We start from the raw sequence: 22,737 nt of genomic DNA on the forward strand, positions 1-22,737 counted from the left end.
GTCTCCAAACATATTCTTAAAATTAGTTCCAATTTGCTTTGTTGTTATATCAGCTGGAAACTTATAGGTCACATATGTATATGACACCTATAGTTCCCTTGATGTTTCTAGGGGTCATCACTGTCTTAAACACCTGCTTGTTTAGAATGGTTGCTCATCCAGGTCTTCGGGTCATTTCTCTCATGCTGGAGCTGTCGATAGATTGCCTACATCTTTGTACAAAGTCTATCCATGGCGTCTGTCTTTCTCGACTTTGCCTGCCTATGATGTAAAGGTGAAAGTCAAGTGCTCTTGTGTCTCTTGGATCTAATCATATGAGACATAGATGGTGCACCCTGGTTGGTGCCCCATGGGGTAAATTGGATCTTTAAGATACCAGATGGCTCCCAGGAACAGGTAATTTACCTCACAGGGGTAAAAGCTCGATTTCCAAGAAAGTGCAGCTGAGTTACCCTACGCCATCTGTCCCTGTGGTGCTGTGTCTCCTCCTTAAGAACTTCCAGTCCCAAGTACGCTAACAATATAGTCACTTGCTAAGCTACTAAATCCCTGAGCGGGATGTGTCTACAGAAGGGAGGAACTCTCTTCCACTTGGAAACCAGTTCCTAGTAAGATTATGGAACTTGGCCAAAGTCACCGAGAAGCACTCATACCTCCATGGTTTTCCTTCCGTGCAGGAGACACTTCGCATCTATGAGCTCTCTCTCTCAGCTCAAGGGTCCCATCACAGACAAATCTTTTCAGATCTTCTGCCAGCAGACACCTGCTGGTCCCACAAGGTCCGGTTCAGCCTCCTCCCACTTCCTACTTTTATAATACACCAGGTCTTCTTTCTCCTCATGGGATCCATGCCTTAGACACATGTGTGGTTAATATGTGTGCTCCATGGAGCAGTCTGTGGATTGAAGGCAGGTCTATGACTTGTCTGTTACTGCATGCTCAGAAACTTAAAACAATAGGGGCATTGTATATGCTACACCCGTGTTTGTGCGTATCCATGTGCATGTGTGTAGCTGAAGTGACCACTCATAGACCCCACAAGAAAAATGCTCCTACCAGTGGCAATCCGAATGCAGCCATTTTGGACTCAGGCTCCCAAGTGTCAGGATTACAGGTCTTTGCCACAATGCACACCTATATTTCATCTGGAGATTCAGAATTTACATGCCCTCTCCTGCCTACTCAGTTTCCTTCTTTCCTTCCTTCTTTCCTTCCTTCTTTCCTTCCTTCCTTCCTTCCTTCCTTCCTTCCCTCTCTCTCTACTGAGTACATAACCCAGTCATTGCACTGGCTGATGGAATGTGATGTAAGGACCAGTGGCCCTACCACGATGTTCCTTCAAGACTAGGAGAAGAAACCACTAACATCATGGATGGCAAAGGCCCAGGGAGCCTGTGAACACATTCTCTACAGAAGCCCTGCATGGTGCTGGTGTCAAGAGGAGTTCTAAAAGACAGACAAAATGAGAGACACACAGAGAGAAACATCCCTGAATTCATTCCCCTCTCCTCACTTTTGCAGAACCTCATACTTGAGTTAAAGCTTATACACCAGGAGTGCTGTGGTTCCCTCAACGATAGATAGATAGATAGATAGATAGATAGATAGATAGATAGATAGATAGATAGATAGATGATATATGATTCTACTGTTTTTAAGAATTCCATTAAGCCCAGGCCACTGATATTAAGCTCAAACCTTATGTTGTATCACAGATATGAGAGAATTGTTGCAGAAGTAGCATTTATTATGCTGTACACAGTACCAGTCTACATAGTTAGGAATAAATCAAATCCCATGCATCCAAAAGAGATTTACGCTCTTTTTATTGCCTATTCCATAAAAGATTTAGGACAACCTTCGTCTACCCTAAGTGGCTTTAGAATCTAGATAAATCTGATTTGCACCTAGGACCCAGTGAGCACTCTTCAGCCTCTGAACCACTCTCCCCTGAGCGTTCGTCTTGTGAGTTCCTGCTGTTGGGTGGGACCAGGTTTGTAAGATCTTAGTGAGGAAGGCACTGCACACCACCATGTTCAGTTGAGCCAAAAGGTATTTCCTGTTTCCGGTTCAGTTCCAGGAGCCCCTGATGCTACTTCAGAAAAGTAGGCCCAAGTGCATGACTACTGCTCAGATGTCTTGGGGAAGAATAAAGAAAACGTCAGGCTAAATGACAAATTTTGAGGGGGTACCCACATGTGAAATAAAATAAATACCTCATGTCCTGTCCCCACCCCATGTATATGTGTGTGCATGCGCGTGTGTGTGTGTGTGTCTGTGTGTCTGTGTGTCTGTGTGTCCACGCATATGTAGGTGTATGTATGGGGACTAGAGGGCAACCATGTGTGTGCATTTATGTGTATGTGGATGCACACGGAGCTGGCACATTTGGAGGATAGAGGGCAACTGCAGATGCCACCCTGGGAATGCCAAGCTCCTCCTGTGACACAGAGTGTCTCAGCCAGCTTAGAACTCTCCAACTAAGGTAGATGTACTGACCAACATGCCCCCTGATCTCTCTGTCTCCACCTCCCTGGCACTGAGGCTTCAAGGGTGCCATTGTACCTGCCACGGCTCTCATTTGGATTCGGGGAGGCAAACCCAGGCCGTCTTGCTTTAGAGGCAGCTGAGCGAGCCGTTTCCGTACAACCTTCCTCCCTTTTTAATTAGCAGACGTGCATGTGAGATCCTTGGTTTCATTTCCTGAAGACGGAATTTCAATATTTTAAGAGTAACTTCAGGAGGTTATGCGCTTAGCGGAATCATTTTTATGTCTGTCACATACAGAAGTAGAAATTGGGCCTCTGTTTCAATTTCCTGGATGTCACCAAAGTCTCTCTGAAGGAGTTGCACAGGGAAAAGCTAGTTGGCGAAGAAAAATTTTCAGCAAAACTAGATGCTCCAAACTTTCAACCTTTTTCCACATTGACAAGATCATTAGTTTCCCAATTAATCCCTAGGTTGATCTTATTCAAGGTCCCATTCCACAGCCATGACCCCGTTGGCTACAACGGGAGACAGAGAAACCCATCCTTTGGACCACAAAGAACCTCCAAAGATTGTCATTCTGTGATCACGCCAATGGCCGAGGGGACAGAGCTCAGGTTTAAATGCAAACCTGATTCATGTGCCTCAGAAAACTGATAAAATATTGAATTCATTCTCTTTGTGTGAGACTGCACCTGAGATCGCCCTGTCCAACATGATGAAGACCGCATCTCTAATAACCTAATTTAGACTCCGCTCTTGTCACAACTCACAGATCACAGCAGCTCCTTGGAGATGTTTGTGTCTACTCAGCCAAAACAACGTCAACAAAACGAGCGAGGCCAGAGCCAGCAAAGAGCAGACCTGTTGTCCAAAGCAGAGGGTAAGAGAGGCCACCCAGAATCGAGATCAGAAACAGAGCAGAAGGGAGAGAGGGAGAGTGACGGATCATGTAGGAAAAGCAAGAGCACTGGGACCTCAACACATTCATGTCAGCCAGAAGAGGGAGGACTCGCCCCTAGTCTGTGCTCAGGATCTCCTTAAAGATGCTCAGAACAAAGAAGGGAAACGAAGTGCTTCAGCTCATACAACCAGTCTGCTTTCTCCAGACCCTAGTGTGCGTCATAGCAAGCACTGAGAGGGGGCCTAGACAAATCTTAAACTCTGAATCTTCTAGAACCTTTGGCACATAGCTCTGCTTTAAAATTTGACAACTCAGTAATACAACCACTCCTCGAAGTCATTCATAATTTTCAATCGTCAAAAGCAAACAGTGTCACAATTAAGATGCTACTGGGCAAAGTGATCCTTTGATTTTGCCTGAGTTTCTGAGGATTAAACAATTTCCCTTTTCTCTTGACTGCTGAATTTAATTGGTATTAGCTCAAAGTCCAATTGTTCCCTTTTTCAAGGACATGTGGCACTCTTTCTCTACTTTCTTGCCCGGAACATGAGATCACAGGCAACAAGGTACAATTAGAACATTAGGTACAAACATAAAATGTGAGAATTTGCTATCTTTTCTTTTTAATCGACCAAAAAAAAGAAAAAATTACCTGAACAGCCTAGAAAGGTATCTCTGATGTTGCCAATATTTAATTCACTTTGAAGACCATTGCTTTGCCCGATGAAGATCCTATCTGTCTTCTTGGGGTCACGCCCTTTGTGAAGTGTGATCATTCAGTGAAGAAACTCCAAACCAGGAGCCAGAGGGGATAATTCACTCTTTCAACTTTTACTTTTCATCCAATTCCCGATCCCCTGGGAAACTCAACAGAACTAAGCATTGTCATTTTGAACCATCAAAGCTTCACTCACCTCCTCCTGGCTTTTTATCCTTCCTATTTTTTCCTACAAAATGCACGAGTGTGTGTCTCCTTGGGGAGCAATGCTACAAGTGCCATACCACAGGAGAGAAACGATGTCACACGGCAATAGACCAGACACTGTGAGCGAGTTCCCTGGGAGTGCGTGGCAAAGCCCAGAGTGTGGAATTGCTTTTAAGTCACACTGTGGCTTGAGGATACAATAGAACGCCGGGTGTGTCATGTGGACAAAATCTACTTCAGGTTTACTGACAGACTGGATTCAACAGGGCCCCTGCTGTCACCCCCAAGACTTATTTGCAAGTTTCCTGAAAGGAAACACACGGTACAAACAATTCCTCTACAGAGTGTTATAAAACTTAAACATTACAGGGCAGACAGAGGCACTCTGGGACATTGAAAAGCAACGCCAAAGAGTTTCATACGATCTAAGAAAAGAAATTTAAAGTTGAGGATGGTAAGCGATGAGGAAGATGCTAAGAGTCGCGATCAGAAGACGGGAACGTGAGCTTGGCAACGTAAATAAGGCTAAGCTCGCTTCCTCACTGAGCATGACTGAATCCTACTTTCGGCCTGAGATTCCCTTACTCACAGGCTGCGTTGGAAAAATGATCCTCTCTCTGCAATTTAGGAAATTGAAATACTCTAGATCCCACGTGGTGTTGGGTGGACGGGAGACGACGCAAACAGATGGGTTCTCCGAGCTTGTTCCATCGCCGAAAGGCAGACGTGATGTGGCTCTCCAGGCAGGCTACACAGCTAGAGAAATCAGGACTGAAGGACAAGCTGCTTCCTGTCTGGAAGCAAATCCAGACAGGGCTGCTTCTAAAAACTACATGAGTAAATCCATAAGCTGCATAGTTGGCTAAATACACTGAATTTCTCTTAATTTACCCAGGTAGAGGACTGGCCAGACTGCCTTTGTTTCTTTAAACAGACTGTTTTCCAAAGCTAACAAATGACCTTCAGCCTATAAAATATTCACACTGCTTCCCCCCTCATTATATATTATTTAGTGTATAGCCCTTTAAATATTAATCATCTATTTTTTCTAAAGATATGGTATATATTATTTACATCTGATTACATTATGTTTTTATACAGATGAAGTAAGCACACGGAAATCCTTCTTAAGTCATAACAGGGTATGAGGCCAACTGCTCACAACAGGTAGCTAGGAGAATAGATCCTGCTCTAGGGGTGGTTCACGTCGGACAGCAGGTATCCCTTTCTCTGTGGCTGCCTGGGACAGAGCAGTGAAGGAAGGGCTTCCAGGTAAACAGACGTAGAGTCTTGGTGAATGGACAGGCAGAGTCTTGGTGAATGGACAGGCAGCCACGAGCAAATCTCTTCAAGAAGAACAAAGTCACATGTGCCCCATCAAGTAATCCTCACTGGGGGGGCTGGAGAGATGACTCAGTGGTTAAGAGCACTGACTGCTCTTCCTAGAGGTCCTGAGTTCAATTCCCAGCAACCACATGGTGGCTCACAACCATCTGTAATGGGATCCGATGTCCTTTTCTGGTGTGTCTGAAGACAGCGACAATGTACTCATATACATAAAATAATAAATAAATCTTTTAAAAAAAAAAGTAATCCTCACTGGAGACAACAGTGTTAGAACATTGGAGAGCAAGCCCAATGAGAACAGGGCAGATTTCTTGCTTAAAAAAAACAAAGAGTCCCCAATGGAGGAATTAGAGAAAGGACTGGGGTAGCTGAGAGGATTTGCAACCCCATAGGAAGAGCAACAATATCAACCAAGACACCCCAGAGCTCCCAGGGACTAAACCACCAACCAAAGAGTACACAGGGACCCATGGCTCTATCCGAATATGTAGCAGAGGATAGCCTTATAGGACATCAATCGGAGTAGAGGCCCTTGATCCTGTGAAGGCTCGATGCCCCAGTGTAGGGGAATGCCAGGGCAGGGAGGCGGGAGGAGGTGGCGGGTGAGGGGTAAGGGAGCACCCTTATGGAGGCAGGGGGTGGATGGGGTGGGGGTGGGGTTCTGGAGGGGAAACCGGAAAAGGGGATGAAATTGGAAATGTAAATAAAGAAAATACCCAATACAAGAAAAGAAAAAAAAAGAAGCTACTTCGAATGCTATGTGGGATCCCAAAGACGACAATTCTACATAAATTCTCATGATCTATCCGCAAGCCAGGGTTACCTTTAAGGTCCCTGGAGCTCTGCCCCCAGACCAGACCTAAATCGCAACAGCAGTGACACCCATAGCGGCTTCTCAGTGTCATCCTGCTCGAAGGGTTGAAGGATCATTGGCGATCCCTCCTGCTCTGTTGGTAAAGACCAGACTGCACTTCCCACATCTTTCCGACTCTCCAAAGAAAAGTCTGGATGGCAGTAGCCGACAGATAATCGATAGTTCTTTCAAAATCTTACTTCCCTTAGCAGATAATTGGCAATGCCGCTCATGTATATGCGCACTCAACAAATATTTATTAAGCACCCGGTGCACACTAAGTGCTGCTTGCTGAGTCTTGGTTCCCTGGGAGCCATGAATATCCAGCGACTCTTTAGGAAGCACAGTTGAATTCCAGAGCAGAGGCTGCGAGCAGCCACTCTGCGTGGGTAGGATCACAAAATCATCGTGGGGATGGAAACCGAGAGGACGTGTTTTCAGTTTTAAGCCCTCTGGATAGAACTGCTAATTATCCCGCGTCCTAATTGTTCCCACGGTGGGATTCGACAGTCACAAAGAGAAAATACCAGCAGTGCCTTACTTGCTTAGGAGGGGACCTAGTATTCCCCAGAAAGGCTTCCAGACAAATTGGTTATCTAGACTCGCACAGACTTCCACTTCCTCGGGACTGTGTCTACTGCAGATCCATCCGCACCTACCAAACAGTGCCTCTGCACATCGTGCGAGGGTGGCGCCATCTTTCTATCCTCATCCTGGCACGAACTCTGACCTCTACAGAGGCATAAGCACTTGAGGGAATTCTGGCAGCAGAAGCTGTTTTTTCTTTTCTTTTTTTTTTATTTTCTTTTCCTTACTCCTCAACATATTGGAAGGAAATTGTCTTCTACTTCCTGTCTCGTTAAACTGAAGTCACTAAGTGTTACCGATTCCTTGCTTGCCAAGTCACCGATTCCAAGGAAGTCATGTGAGCCCCTGTGTCATAGGCAGGCAGGCCGTCTCTCTATTTTTTTTTTTTTTTTGGTCTTGTACTTCCGTCAGCAGAATATTCAGGATCATAGACACTTTGCAATCATTTATGTCTCAGTTATATCATGCCCCTACTGAACTCGTGTGTTACGTGCTGTATGTCCTTGCAAAGCAAAAACTTCTGAGGATAAGTTACAAAGGATTTTTATTGTTTTTACGTCATATATTGCAGAGGCATGGAGACCAAGCTTAAGGAAACAAGTGTGTCTGCAGTCACCACACAGAAATGACAAATGTTTGAAGAGATAACCCTGATTTGAGCAGGAGACGATGCAATCCTATACTGAAATATCACATGGCATCCCATAAATATATACAACTTGGTGTCAATTTTAAAAATTAAGCTCTTGAGAAGAGGGCTGGAGAGATGGCTCAGCTGATAAGAGCACTGGCTGCTCTAGGTACCCAGGTTTAATTCCCAGCACCCACATGGTGGCTCACAACACTCTGAAACTCTGGTCCCAGGGGATCTTGTGTTCTCATCTGGCCTCCTTGGGCAGTAAGCATGCATGTGATGCACAGAAATACATGCAGACAAAACAACTATGTCACAGAATAAACATTTAAACCCAAGAAGAAAAAAGTAGTTCCTTTGATCCATGAGTTCACTTTCTATGATGTCAGTTAGTTTAAGCAGATTGTGCTTTGAACTGGTAAATTTTAAATTGCATGCTCTTCTGAGTAGGAAGAGTCCATATCACACTAGACTGGTCCATCTTGGATAAGGCAAGATGCTTCCCATTATCCAGTATCTAACAGTTTAGTGTAATGTCCAGTATCTAACAGTACAGTGCAACATCCAATATCTAACGGTACAGTGTAATAACATTCAGTATCTAATGGTACACTGAAACATCCAGTATCAAATGATACACTATAACATCCAGTATCTAATGATACACTGTAACATCCAGTATCTAATGGCACACTGTAACATCCAGTATCTAATGGCACACTGTAACATCCAGTATCTAATGGCACACTGTAACATCCAGTATCTAATGGCACACTGTAACATCCAGTATCTAATGGCACACTGTAACATCCAGTATCTAATGGCACACTGTAACATCCAGTATCTAATGGCACACTGTAACATCCAGTATCTAATGGCACACTGTAACATCCAGTATCTAATGGCACACTGTAACATCCAGTATCTAATGGCACACTGTAACATCCAGTATCTAATGGCACACTGTAACATCCAGTATCTAATGGCACACTGTAACATCCAGTATCTAATGGCACACTGTAACATCCAGTATCTAATGGCACACTGTAACATCCAGTATCTAATGGCACACTGTAACATCCAGTATCTAATGGCACACTGTAACATCCAGTATCTAATGGCACACTGTAACATCCAGTATCTAATGGCACACTGTAACATCCAGTATCTAATGGCACACTGTAACATCCAGTATCTAATGGCACACTGTAACATCCAGTATCTAATGGCACACTGTAACATCCAGTATCTAATGGCACACTGTAACATCCAGTATCTAATGGCACACTGTAACATCCAGTATCTAATGATACACTGTAACATCCAGTATCTAATGGTACACTGTAACATCCAGTATCTAATGGCACACTGTAACATCCAGTATCTAATGGCACACTGTAACATCCAGTATCTAATGGCACACTGTAACATCCAGTATCTAATGGCACACTGTAACATCCAGTATCTAATGGCACACTGTAACATCCAGTATCTAATGGCACACTGTAACATCCAGTATCTAATGGCACACTGTAACATCCAGTATCTAATGGCACACTGTAACATCCAGTATCTAATGGCACACTGTAACATCCAGTATCTAATGATACACTGTAACATCCAGTATCTAATGGCACACTGTAACATCCAGTATCTAATGGCACACTGTAACATCCAGTATCTAATGGCACACTGTAACATCCAGTATCTAATGGCACACTGTAACATCCAGTATCTAATGGCACACTGTAACATCCAGTATCTAATGGCACACTGTAACATCCAGTATCTAATGGCACACTGTAACATCCAGTATCTAATGGCACACTGTAACATCCAGTATCTAATGGCACACTGTAACATCCAGTATCTAATGGCACACTGTAACATCCAGTATCTAATGGCACACTGTAACATCCAGTATCTAATGGCACACTGTAACATCCAGTATCTAATGGCACACTGTAACATCCAGTATCTAATGGCACACTGTAACATCCAGTATCTAATGGCACACTGTAACATCCAGTATCTAATGATACACTGTAACATCCAGTATCTAATGGCACACTGTAACATCCAGTATCTAATGGCACACTGTAACATCCAGTATCTAATGGCACACTGTAACATCCAGTATCTAATGGCACACTGTAACATCCAGTATCTAATGGCACACTGTAACATCCAGTATCTAATGGCACACTGTAACATCCAGTATCTAATGGCACACTGTAACATCCAGTATCTAATGGCACACTGTAACATCCAGTATCTAATGGTACACTGTAACATCCAGTATCTAATGGCACACTGTAACATCCAGTATCTAATGGCACACTGTAACATCCAGTATCTAATGGCACACTGTAACATCCAGTATCTAATGGCACACTGTAACATCCAGTATCTAATGGCACACTGTAACATCCAGTATCTAATGGCACACTGTAACATCCAGTATCTAATGGCACACTGTAACATCCAGTATCTAATGGCACACTGTAACATCCAGTATCTAATGGCACACTGTAACATCCAGTATCTAATGGCACACTGTAACATCCAGTATCTAATGGCACACTGTAACATCCAGTATCTAATGGCACACTGTAACATCCAGTATCTAATGGTACACTGTAACATCCAGTATCTAATGGCACACTGTAACATCCAGTATCTAATGGCACACTGTAACATCCAGTATCTAATGGCACACTGTAACATCCAGTATCTAATGGCACACTGTAACATCCAGTATCTAATGGCACACTGTAACATCCAGTATCTAATGGCACACTGTAACATCCAGTATCTAATGGCACACTGTAACATCCAGTATCTAATGGCACACTGTAACATCCAGTATCTAATGGCACACTGTAACATCCAGTATCTAATGGCACACTGTAACATCCAGTATCTAATGGTACACTGTAACATCCAGTATCTAATGGCACACTGTAACATCCAGTATCTAATGGCACACTGTAACATCCAGTATCTAATGGCACACTGTAACATCCAGTATCTAATGGCACACTGTAACATCCAGTATCTAATGGCACACTGTAACATCCAGTATCTAATGGCACACTGTAACATCCAGTATCTAATGGCACACTGTAACATCCAGTATCTAATGGCACACTGTAACATCCAGTATCTAATGGCACACTGTAACATCCAGTATCTAATGGCACACTGTAACATCCAGTATCTAATGATACACTGTAACATCCAGTATCTAATGGTACACTGTAACATCCAGTATCTAATGGTACACTGTAACATCCAGTATCTAATGGCACACTGTAACATCCAGTATCTAATGATACACTGTAACATCCAGTATCTAATGGTACACTGTAACATCCAGTATCTAATGGCACACTGTAACATCCAGTATCTAATGGCACACTGTAACATCCAGTATCTAATGGCACACTGTAACATCCAGTATCTAATGGCACACTGTAACATCCAGTATCTAATGGCACACTGTAACATCCAGTATCTAATGGCACACTGTAACATCCAGTATCTAATGGCACACTGTAACATCCAGTATCTAATGGCACACTGTAACATCCAGTATCTAATGGCACACTGTAACATCCAGTATCTAATGGCACACTGTAACATCCAGTATCTAATGGCACACTGTAACATCCAGTATCTAATGGCACACTGTAACATCCAGTATCTAATGGCACACTGTAACATCCAGTATCTAATGGCACACTGTAACATCCAGTATCTAATGGCACACTGTAACATCCAGTATCTAATGGCACACTGTAACATCCAGTATCTAATGGCACACTGTAACATCCAGTATCTAATGGCACACTGTAACATCCAGTATCTAATGGTACACTGTAACATCCAGTATCTAATGGCACACTGTAACATCCAGTATCTAATGGCACACTGTAACATCCAGTATCTAATGGCACACTGTAACATCCAGTATCTAATGGCACACTGTAACATCCAGTATCTAATGGCACACTGTAACATCCAGTATCTAATGGCACACTGTAACATCCAGTATCTAATGGCACACTGTAACATCCAGTATCTAATGGCACACTGTAACATCCAGTATCTAATGGCACACTGTAACATCCAGTATCTAATGGCACACTGTAACATCCAGTATCTAATGGCACACTGTAACATCCAGTATCTAATGGCACACTGTAACATCCAGTATCTAATGGCACACTGTAACATCCAGTATCTAATGGCACACTGTAACATCCAGTATCTAATGATACACTGTAACATCCAGTATCTAATGGTACGTCATAATGACTGTGATCAGGGAACACTCAAAGCAGATGCTACTTCTCAGGAATCAGGAAACACTCCACAGTAGCCCAACAGGACAGGACATACTACATCTGTATTTCGTATTAGCCCCTAATGTTTGTGCTGTGTCACCCCACCGTATCATGTCAGGAAATGTCAGTACAGCATAGTAAGGTATTTTGAGAGCAGATTTTCATTAAAATATCATACTGCCATGGTTCCATTTTGTTATTAGCTATTGCCAGTTCTTAATGAGTAATTCATGTTACACTTTGTCCTAGACATGTATATAGAGGTAATACACACACACACACACACACACACACACACACACACGACTTAGTGTTGTGCAGTCTGGAGTATCTGTAAGGGTCTCAGAACAAATTCATGATCAAGGGAGTACTTCTGTATTCAACCTACCATCTCATCGTTCTCATGGCTTTCGTTGTTTGAAAGAAACCCAAAGTTTCCCTTCAAAAGATAATTGTAATGCACTCTTCCATTTGATGAGTTAATGAAAACCACAGAATCTCATCCATACATACAATGTGCCGATGCCACACTTTCTATTGTGGAAGATTTACCTGTTCCACCTTACTGCTGAAAAACATCTGTCTCCACACGGCCTGGCGGAAGTACTAACTCTATGTGGAATATTAAGAAAACTTAATTACTCTTGCATTTCTATCTTTTAAAAGCAGAAACATGGGTGTCAATGTTTTCAGCCCAAATCACAGTGAGTCACTCCTGCGTCCTCAGATACACACAGGAGTCTCGGCGCCCATGCCTGAGGCTTGGAGGCCAGGTCTGTCAGCAAGGATGCCTGTGAGCAGGGTAGTTAAGAGTAACTATCCCAACGTCTACATGGGAAGCCATTTCTCATCTCTATCATTTACTAAATAGACAAGATAGTTTTAACTGCTCCAGACCCCTGTGTCCCTGCTGTGCCCAGGGTATGGCGACCTTAGTTTAGCAGGATGACGTTGTGCAGCTTGGTTTGAAAGGCTTAGAGGTTAGGAAGCTCTTCTCACATACTGAGCCGGTGACTTCTAGGTAGGATCCTAATAGCTGTACTCCCGACAGGACGACTTTACTTCCCCAAATGTTTCAACCCTTTTACTTCTTCAAATACTTCTGAAATGGCTACGAAGAAGCTCGACAGTAGCATCCTCCTCTAATGGATTCAATGGTCACTGAGGGCTTTGACTTTGTTTGCTCTTTTCAAATAAATAAAAGCCATGAGGACATTTTTATCCCTAAATATCTCATCATGAGTCTCTTAAAAGAGATTCCCTCACAGCCTCGCGATCATTTCTACACGAGAAAATTAGCAGTATTTCAATATTCTCAACCTGTATCTCTCCTATGTTCAAAACTGCCCCGTTGTCTCAAAACTCTGCTACAGCTGGGTACCTGCCTCCGGAGCTAAGACCACGCAAGGTCTTCCTTGTGACATTTGGTTGGGATGTTTCGTGCAGTTTCTTTTCATCTAGAGCAGTCTTCCTGCCTTTATTGATTTATTTATTTACTCGTGCTCTTTTGAGGAGTTGAGACCAGTTGTCTTACGCAATGTCTCATTCACCAGATGCGTCTGATCATTTATTTATGCTCCTGTTCAGTTTCTTCCTCTATCCCCAGTGCCTGCTGTAAATTGGAAGCTAAGTCAGAAATTTCATGCGATTCAAGTTAAACATTCGGGTCCCTGAGCGAGACCAGCAAACGAAAGAGACTGGACGTTCTTCCTGTCTGTCCCTTGGTTTTTCATGTCTCTGGCTTTCCCCGTTATTCTGCCTTATGGTCTTGCTCTCCGTGCTATGAGTTTCTGAGTGCCATTAGGCTGGGTGGAGGAAGGACTCCACGGTCTTCCCATGGGATCAGCTCTCCACGGACATTTTCATGAGCTACTCTAGGGTAGGAGTTCAAAGTGTCAAAAACTAACCCCAGATTAGTACTAAAAGATGACTTGGGTTTTCTCTCCAAACCCCAATTGTGTGTATTGGGATCAAGTTCCTCCGGAATGACAAGTTGATTCTTCAGAATGTTACTAAAAATAGGCAAAAACATTCACACTGTCCTGTACTGCTGGGCCTCTGGTCCTTCCGAGTGTTGTGAGGATGCATTCAAGAGTAGCTCATCTGGGATGCAAAGAAGGAGAGGGAGCTGTTATAATGACCACAGGCCTCTGCCTGCATCGGCCTTGTGTGGTGGAATGAGTCCGATTGGTATGACCACCCATAATCCATCTGTTCTAGAGAACTTGGAAGGTAAAGCTGACCTCGCCGCCGCCTGCTCTTAAGTTCCAAGAAAATAAAAAGGACAGCTCAGAGCTCTTGCAGAGCAGTACCATGTGTCCTTCAGAGATCAAAACAGCAAGTGGGATTAGATAACTCTTTTCTAAACAATGTGAAAACTGGAGAACTTCCCTGGAATTGGAAATAAACTCCCGTCGTCCCTGCATCCTTTAAAATCGTAGGCGTGTCCTTTCCCGGTGGCTAATAGCGTCCGTTTGTTCAGCTGTGTGCCTCGACTTTGCAGGCTGCAGGTAAATCGCCCGGTGCTCGTGCGGAATGCTAAAACGCCGTTTACATTCCTCGCCGCTCCTTCGCTGTTATCTCCTTGAATGGCACAATGAAAACGTTCAGCTACCAAAATGCCAGGGAACATGCCCTGATTGTGAAACGTGGCCCAGTGAGCAAATCAGGGAAGCTCCACACCCCATCTTCATGAAGGGCTCCTCACCTCACACAGCCAGGGACAGCCCCATGCGTCACAGCAGCATTTTACTGTGACCCCCCCAGGAATGATTTCATAGGCAGCGTTTGCAATATTGCCTATGAAATCATAACAGAATGGGGTAATTAAAACTAATTATCTCAGCGAACATTTATCAAGCACAGTTGTAAAGGCATGTCACTAACTCATCCTGGGCTTTATCGGGTTTTTTTTTTTTCCTATAACTTTAGCATCCTGAGTCCCCTACGTTGAAAACCAGGATGAATGGTTGCTCGATGATTTTCAACCCTTGAGGATAAGATGGTTTCCAACCCTATTGCTGCCTCAGCAAGCACGGGGATGAGAAGGGACAAAGGAGGCTGCTGACTAGAGCGTGCTGAGGTCCTGGTGTTACCCGTATGGACTCTTGGATGCAGGAAGCATTGAGTCTGAGTCTAAATGGGAACTGGGGAAGCAAGGAGTCTGACATCGCAGGGTGTGCCTGTCAGCTCTCTTTCGACTACAGGAGAGGATGGCTCCTGGACTCTAAGGTGGCCACCTCCTCCTGTGCGTGCCTTCACCCTCCCTCTCTGTGTCCCCATCTTCCACCCCGGCCCTTCTGACGGAGAGACTACTCACACTGACTCGCTTTTACTTCCTTACCACTGTAAGGACTGCACCTCAAAGTCATGACACATCCCAGGGTGCTTTGGGTCAGAACTTCAAAAATGTCGCCTTGTGAGGACCCAACGCAACCTGCAACGGACGCATTTGATCCATCTGTGCATTTTCTCGCTGTTTGTAAAGAGTGGCTAGGCCAGCAGGACACTGCATCGGATGAAAGAATTAGATGTTCGTGATGGAGGCCAAATGGCATCAGACCCTTATCCTACCCACAGATAGGAGGTCAGAGCTAAGCTTGAAAAAAACAAAGCCTCTGACCCTGGCACTGAGTACTGAGTATTGAGTACTGAGCACTGAGTACTAAGTCCTGCAGCCCTCAGAGCTACACCGGTTGCTCATGAGTTTTTATACTGGCTTTCATCTTTGGGTACTAGAGATCTTGTGGTGGACGGAGGTTACCGCTCACCACCCAAATGCATTCTGTGTGAGCCTGTCAACCGAACTAGAGCAGAGGTCATTGTGGGTCTGCGTTCCATCCACCTCAGGGCATGCTGGGAGTTTGATTGTGCTTATCCCAGATGGGTGCTGGGATGCAGGGAAGAGCAGAGACACACTGCTCCTGGGTGGGAAAGTGCAATCTGAGATGTTGGAAAGCTGGAGCTGGTTGGGGGTAGGGTGGGGATATGGGGGGAGAGGTGCTGGGTCTATGATGAGCCAGGGCTGTGGGGTTATCAGACTCTTGGACATCCAGGCAGAGCTGCTGGGAGTCACAGATGAGCCGAGAACAGAATCAGAGAACCCACAGGGTGAGGACAGCATCTAGCCCAGGACCAGGGCCTTGGGGACAGAAGGAGCTCCAGCTTGTCTCAGTGGTGACTGTCCTTGGCTTGGTGGCAGTTGTAGCTGGAAGTGCAGAGAGGTCTTCTATGGGAGAATTAAACTGCTGCTCAATAGTCAAATGTCTTCTCCACACCTCCCCACAGCAGATCCTGATGAAAGAGACGGTCCGTGGTTCTAGACTGTTTATTGACCATTCGTGGTAGAAAATAGAAGCATACCTACTTCTCAGTGTCTGACAAGAGATTAAATACCTTTTGCAGGGAGCAATGTCTGGGAAGGGGAGTTTGTTGGCTAAGCCCTCGGGGCCTCTAGGTACCTCATTAGTACGGAGAACTCTGTTCCGGGTCTACATAGCCACCAGTCACATTTCCTTATGTGGGGCGTGTGTCACATATCCTGGGCCAGGAATCTGGCAGTGAGTGGGGAGTCGCCTAAGTCTCAGTGCCCACCAAACCTCAGGTTCTCAACCCGCTCTACCTTACCAAGCTTCCTGGTATGGTTTAACCATCCCTCAGTCATCAGCTGCTTAGCTAGCAACAGTTAGGAAACATTCCTCTTGGTGCATTGTTTTGGGGCAGTCACCCGACACCAGGAAACAGCATCTAAAGCTTGTATTTAGGGTGTTTGCAACTAGAACTTTCTGCACTAGAATGGCCCCCAAAGCAGGTGGGACACTTCCTTAGGTTTTAATTCAAAGGACAGGATAAAGAAGAGGTAAAACAGGGAGCCAGTAGCCTGAGTGTTCTCTAGAAGGAGCAAGAGAGAAGTAGAGGCCTGACACTTTCTGGGCAGTGGGCCCTATAGCAGGGTTCAATTCTCTGTTAAAAGCCACAGTTTGTGCTTGGGATGCCACGGCCTACGCAGTCTCTCACCTTCAGTTTGTCACATCCTTACATAGAGAGGCAAGCAAAGCCTGACAAGATTCCTCACACCCTTTCTTGGTTTCTCGATCAGGTCACAGACATAAAAGAGAAACTGAAGCTCTCTAAAAAGGTCTGGTCAACATTGCCCTACACCATCTGCAAGGATGAACGCGTGACAGCAGGAACCTCCAACGACGAGGAGTGCTGGAATGGACACAGCAAAGCCAGGTGAGGCGCCTGGGTGCGGGGATGGGGCAGCACTCGAGGATGGGGGGCACACTCAGCCCTGCAAGGCTCTCCTGGCACTACTGCAGACCTGTTTATGCAAAAAGCAGTGGTGGGCGGAGGGCTACAGGGCCACTTGGTGACAGCTGCTGAGAGTGGCAGGTTTGATGAGCACGTGGGAGCACTTACTCTCAAGGTTCCATTAAGCACTGAATCCTTGTTCTGACTGCCTCGCCCACCTCTGGATGAGGACAGAGGGTGGTGACAGATGCCAGCTTCCAGATAGCCCAAGATCACAAAGAGCCCGTTATGTTCACTTAATGACTTTAAGACAGCATAGCTATTTTTATCCTTAGTTAAATCTTCAGGGCTCTTTTCCTTTTTTTTTTTTTTTTTTTTAATCACAAGTTAAACAGGAAATGAAAATTCACCTTTGGAGGGGGAAAAAAAATCTCATACCGTTCAACGGAAAGGTGAAAGAAAATGGAGAAGAAACAGTACTTAAAGGACCCAGAAGGTTCCGTGACCCCTAAGTTCCATTTGCGCCCTTTTTGTGGCTTTGATCGATATTTCTGAATCTGTTGGTCCAGCTCAACCCAGCTTGGCCCAAGCTTGCCTGGGGTGGAGGTGCTGGGAAAAGCGTCTGGGAGTTGCCAAGCTGGGCAGGGCGTGAGAGAGGAGTCTGCCAGGCCTTCATCAGTGGGGCTGCAGGTGGGTAAGGCAGCTGGCTAATTGGATTCAAGGACTCCTTGGGGACGGCGGAGAAGCTAGAAAAGGCTTCTATTTGGGGCGGGCCTTACTGGGCAGCTTTAAGGAAATGAACCAGCTGTGGTCCAAGTGAGGAAGAAGGTGTGCGAGAAGCAGTTCAGGAGAATCTGCCAGAGGTAGGCACAGAGAACACCTCAGGAGCTCACATTGCTTCCTTGCACTTTCTACCATCTGGTGAGGAGGACGTTGCCAATCTTACAAGGAAGAGCCTAGCAGGCGAAACCAGGACAGCCTCAGAAAGACCCACAACCGATTGGAGTTGCCCAATAGGTAATTGTTCAAACCCAAGGTTGAGACGAGAGAGGGCGATTGGTGCTGTAAGCAACATAACGCCCACGGACAGAAAAAATCAGCTGTGAGCTCTGATGCACCAGCTCCCCAAAATGCTACAGAAAGACACTACCAGGCTGAGCACGTGACCTGGGGCGTGGCCCCGCTACAGGTGCCCCCGCCGGTGGCTCCGCTCAGACCCTGATTACCATTCGGCGGTGGCTGAAATGAAGGCTGCGCTGTGAACCGCGTTCCCATCAACAGTCACACAGGTCGTTGGATATTAACCCACGCGTGATTACTTACAAAAGAGAGTGTTTACGCTTGTGGGCAGGAGAAGAGACTAAATTCTGCCAAGAAATGAATAGTAACATAAAAGATATCAAAGGAAGAGCAACAGGGCGGTCAGGGTAATTTATCCAAGTTCATCCTCATGAGGTTAAAGCACCTAGGTGAGGAAACTGGCTCCCAGTGCCTGGCATCCAGTCAGCAAGAAGACCTCGCCCTTTCTAGACCAGCATTCCCGTGCCTCTTAAAAAACACCCCTAAATGCTCCTCTGTTCGAGTTAAGAAAGCAAATAAAATTTAATACTGTTTCCTATAAATATGTAGCATAAAATGACAGAAATGTGTTTAGGACCATTTGAGAAATTTTGGAAAATTCTGATGTAATTCCAAGCCAAATTTCATGTAATGGCTTTTTTTTTTTTTTTTGATGTGCAATTCAAGTCAGCAGCAAAAATGGCAGTTTCCAAAAACCAGAATTCTAACATAAAGCCACCTAAAGATAGATGAATCCGGTACTTATACGCTGATGAATGACAAAAGGGAAATGTTTAAAGGTCTTTGCTTTTTAAGAATTTTTTAAAGTTTTTATTTATTTTTCTGTTTGGGATTATCTGTCTTCATGACTGACTATACATGCGAGTCTCATGTCTGCAGACCCCAAGAGGTTGTTGGAGGCCCTGGGACTGTTGGGGCTGATATGGGTGCTGGGAATTGAACCCAGATCCTCTGGGACAGCAGCTCATGTTCTTAATTCCCGAGTCATCTCACCTGCTCCAACATTTTTGTTTCATAAGTAACTTATAATTTGCCGTAAGGGTGAAAATTTTGCATGTGCCATAGAAGCACTGAGATTCCTAACACTCCATAATTTTGACTATGAGTGTCACATGACACCCTGGGACATCACATCCAGTGCCAAGTGTCCACGTCACATTTTCAGAACCAAGGATGCCATGACGGTCAGTGATCCAGCACTAGCACCCATAACCAGAAACATCACAGCCTCACCACACATTTGATTTTTCCTTAATTTGGTCATCGTGCACCCAGAACTGGTGCCAGAGTTTTCATACCCCACACTTGGTTCTATGACTCCATTTGAGGTCATGACCAACAGCTCAGACCGGGAGGTGAAAAAGGACGTCAGTGAGACCCAGATGTGAGAACTTGCAGTCCCCTGAGAGGACACAGGGCTGAGAGCCACCATACTTGATCCTGTGGCTCGAGAGCCACCCCCACCAGTGCTCAAGAGCCACACCTGAATTTCATCCTGAGACAAGTAGGGGCACCTGTAAGCTCTCACGCAGTGAAGAAAAACAACCACGCTTAGTGCACTGCAGTGGCTTCCAGGACTATTCTCATATTTAGCACCACACAGTTTATGTTTTATTATGCAATCTGAGTATTATTTAAAAAGTTGGGCTTGTCAAATGCCAATGATTCGATTATGTTCCTACTGAATTCTTCTACTGTAGGGACTGTAGTATTGTATTCATATTTACAGTAGTGTATTAGTATTTACAGTGTTGTATTAGTGTTTGGAGTAGTGTCTTAGTATTTGAAGTAGTATATTAGCATTTGTAGTATATTAGCATTTGTAGTAATTGTATTACTGTTGCAACCTTCTATTTGCTGACTTTGTAAATAGAGAACAAATCCAAACTTGTTCCATTAAATGTAGCCGAACCTGTCTTCTTTTCCAAATACTAATAGACTGAGAATCACACAGAGGAGGAAAAGTGTTTTTGTTGTTGTTGGGGGTTTTGTCTTTTTATTGGTCTTGGGGTTTTTTTTTGTTTGTTTGTCTGTTTGGGGGAGTTTTCTTGTTTTTTTTTTAACTTGAACAAATTCTACAGAAAGATTTTGAAACTTGGAGAACACATTTGGTGATAGGGGTTAGTCAGTGGCTTATGTTATAGGTAGGGAACAGAAATAAGCTCTTGTGTGCTATGTACTGTATGATGACTATACACAACCATGACACCCTATGTATTTCTTCCAACAAAGCTGTAAATGACTATTTTGAATATTTTTACCACAAAGAAATAATAGCCGTTTAAGGAGTTAGATACACTTAACGTGATCTGAGCATTGCAGAAGTATACATGTATCCGAATGTCTCGTGGGTCACTATAGTTTTGTACAGTTTTATATGTTGATTAAACACATAGTAATAGTTCAGACTCCATATGTAATACAAAACCTGTTCTCCCACTTTCAAAGTATGAATTTGAAGATGGCAGACTTTTTTTTAATGTTTAATGTTTAATGTTGTATTTAATGATCAGTTGCAAAACAAAGATGAAGGAAAAGGTTATTCTTGTCAACCATGTGAACGTTTGTTATGAAGAAATATATCTCTCAGCGCACATTAACAGACAGAACACCTGCGCCCATTAGCATGGATAGGGTGTCGTGGAGTTTATACAGCAAATTCGGAATACCAGTCTCTGATAAGCCGGCTGCTTCCTCCTCTCTGCGTTTTACTCAGCAGACCCCTTCAGACACATCTTTCTGTTCTCACCATTTAGTGTCTTGTGCATTTGATCACACATGGCCTCCAACTTCCATTTTTCTCCCAATCTCATCATACTTCTTTGACCCAGAAATGTGCCTGTTTCCGATTTTAATGTTTCTGAAATCAAAATGATTCCTAAGTGGGCATGTCCATTTATGACTGTGAGTGTCTTATTTTTCCAAAGAGCAGTTATTAACTTAATGGCACCTGCTGAACTGATGCTCTCGTGATGCCTGCTCGTAGATCAGTCTCGTAGGAGCGGCCTTGTGGTCTGTGGAGTTGAGACCATAGTCAAGGATATGTATGCAGTGGCTTTGCTAAGCCATTGCCTCTCCCTGAAGTCCTCCCCACTGCACTATTGCTCTCCCCTGAAGCAGGAAGCAGGATAGAAGAGACCCTTCTCCTTGACAGGTTGCAGGTGTTACCCACTGCCCTACTGGCATTTGGATCTCCATTCTGATGGAAAGGCTAGGGTAGCCACACGAACCTTTCTGCTTCTGTCCACCTCCTGGGACACTGAGAAGATTGGTAAGAAGTGTCTACAAAAATTGTTCATAAACCCTAGGATGGTGCTCCTCAGGCTTTGGTGGCCTGTTGGCTTTACTTTTGGAAATCTTGCATAATAGATTCGGCTTGGTTGTGTTGTAAACGGAAGGTTTGCTTCCCCTCAAAATTCATGTTAGGTTCGCCCACCCATCCATCCCAATATTCCCAATGTGTTGGTATTTAGAGGTGGGGGTCTTTGGAAGATAACTTGTTCATGAAGTAGAGTCTGATTAGTACCTTTGTGATAGGATAGGGGAGTGACAGAGGGAGAGAGAGAGAGAGAGAGAGAGAGAGAGAGAGAGAGAGAGAGAGAGAACATGATGGTATCTCTTTCTTCTCTCCCTTGCCTCAAATGAGGATAGAGCAATAATTTAGCCATCTGCAAACTAGAAAGTGACATCACTGGAGAATGTTTGCCTTGGATGCCCCATTCCCCCAGAGCTGTGAGAAACCAATATTGCTCACACAGTTTCTCCAACCTGAGCCATGCATTTAATGGCATCTTTGTTAGAGAACCTGAGCTATGCAAGGCTGTGAGTTTGCAATGGTCCTTGGCAGGTTAGTGTTTGTTGTTCATTTGACACTACCTCAAGTTCTATGGGAAGAGAGTCTCAGGTGAGGGATTCTCTACATCATGTTGACTTGTAGGCTTGTCTGTGAGGGATTGTCTTGATTGTTAATTGACATAGGAAGACCCAACCCACTGTGGACAGGATGATTCCTTAGAACCATATAAGAGAAGACTGATGATGGATAGCAAGAAAACAAGCAAGGGTTCATGCATCCATTTTCTTCTGCTTTTGGCTGTGGATGTGGTGTGCCTTGCTACTGAGTTCTGCCCTGACTTGCCTAGATTATTATAACCGGGGTCTGTCAGCTGGATAAACCCTTACTCTCCTCGGTTTCTTTTTTGTCAGGGTATTTTTATCACAGCCACAGAAATGGAACTATAAACAAGACCTGAGTGAGGATCAGCGTTTCTAACAAGCCCCCAGGCCAGGCAGTTACTGCCGATGTAGGATCCACAC

The 22,737-nt window shown here is 44.4% G+C and overlaps 1 protein-coding gene across 2 annotated transcripts in view; it reads left to right on the forward strand.

Moving 5' to 3' along the window:
* Gpc6 (glypican 6) overlaps positions 1–22,737 on the forward strand; it is a 997,624-nt gene that overhangs the window by 952,958 nt on the left and 21,929 nt on the right. For both annotated transcript variants that reach the window (XM_003751533.6, NM_001427433.1), the window contains one exon: positions 17,186–17,322. In XM_003751533.6, the coding sequence (XP_003751581.1) occupies positions 17,186–17,322 (137 nt within the window). The remainder of the gene's footprint in view (positions 1–17,185; positions 17,323–22,737) is intronic.

Source organism: Rattus norvegicus, chromosome 15, assembly GCF_036323735.1.
Source record: "Rattus norvegicus strain BN/NHsdMcwi chromosome 15, GRCr8, whole genome shotgun sequence".
Taxonomy (NCBI): domain Eukaryota; kingdom Metazoa; phylum Chordata; class Mammalia; order Rodentia; family Muridae; genus Rattus; species Rattus norvegicus.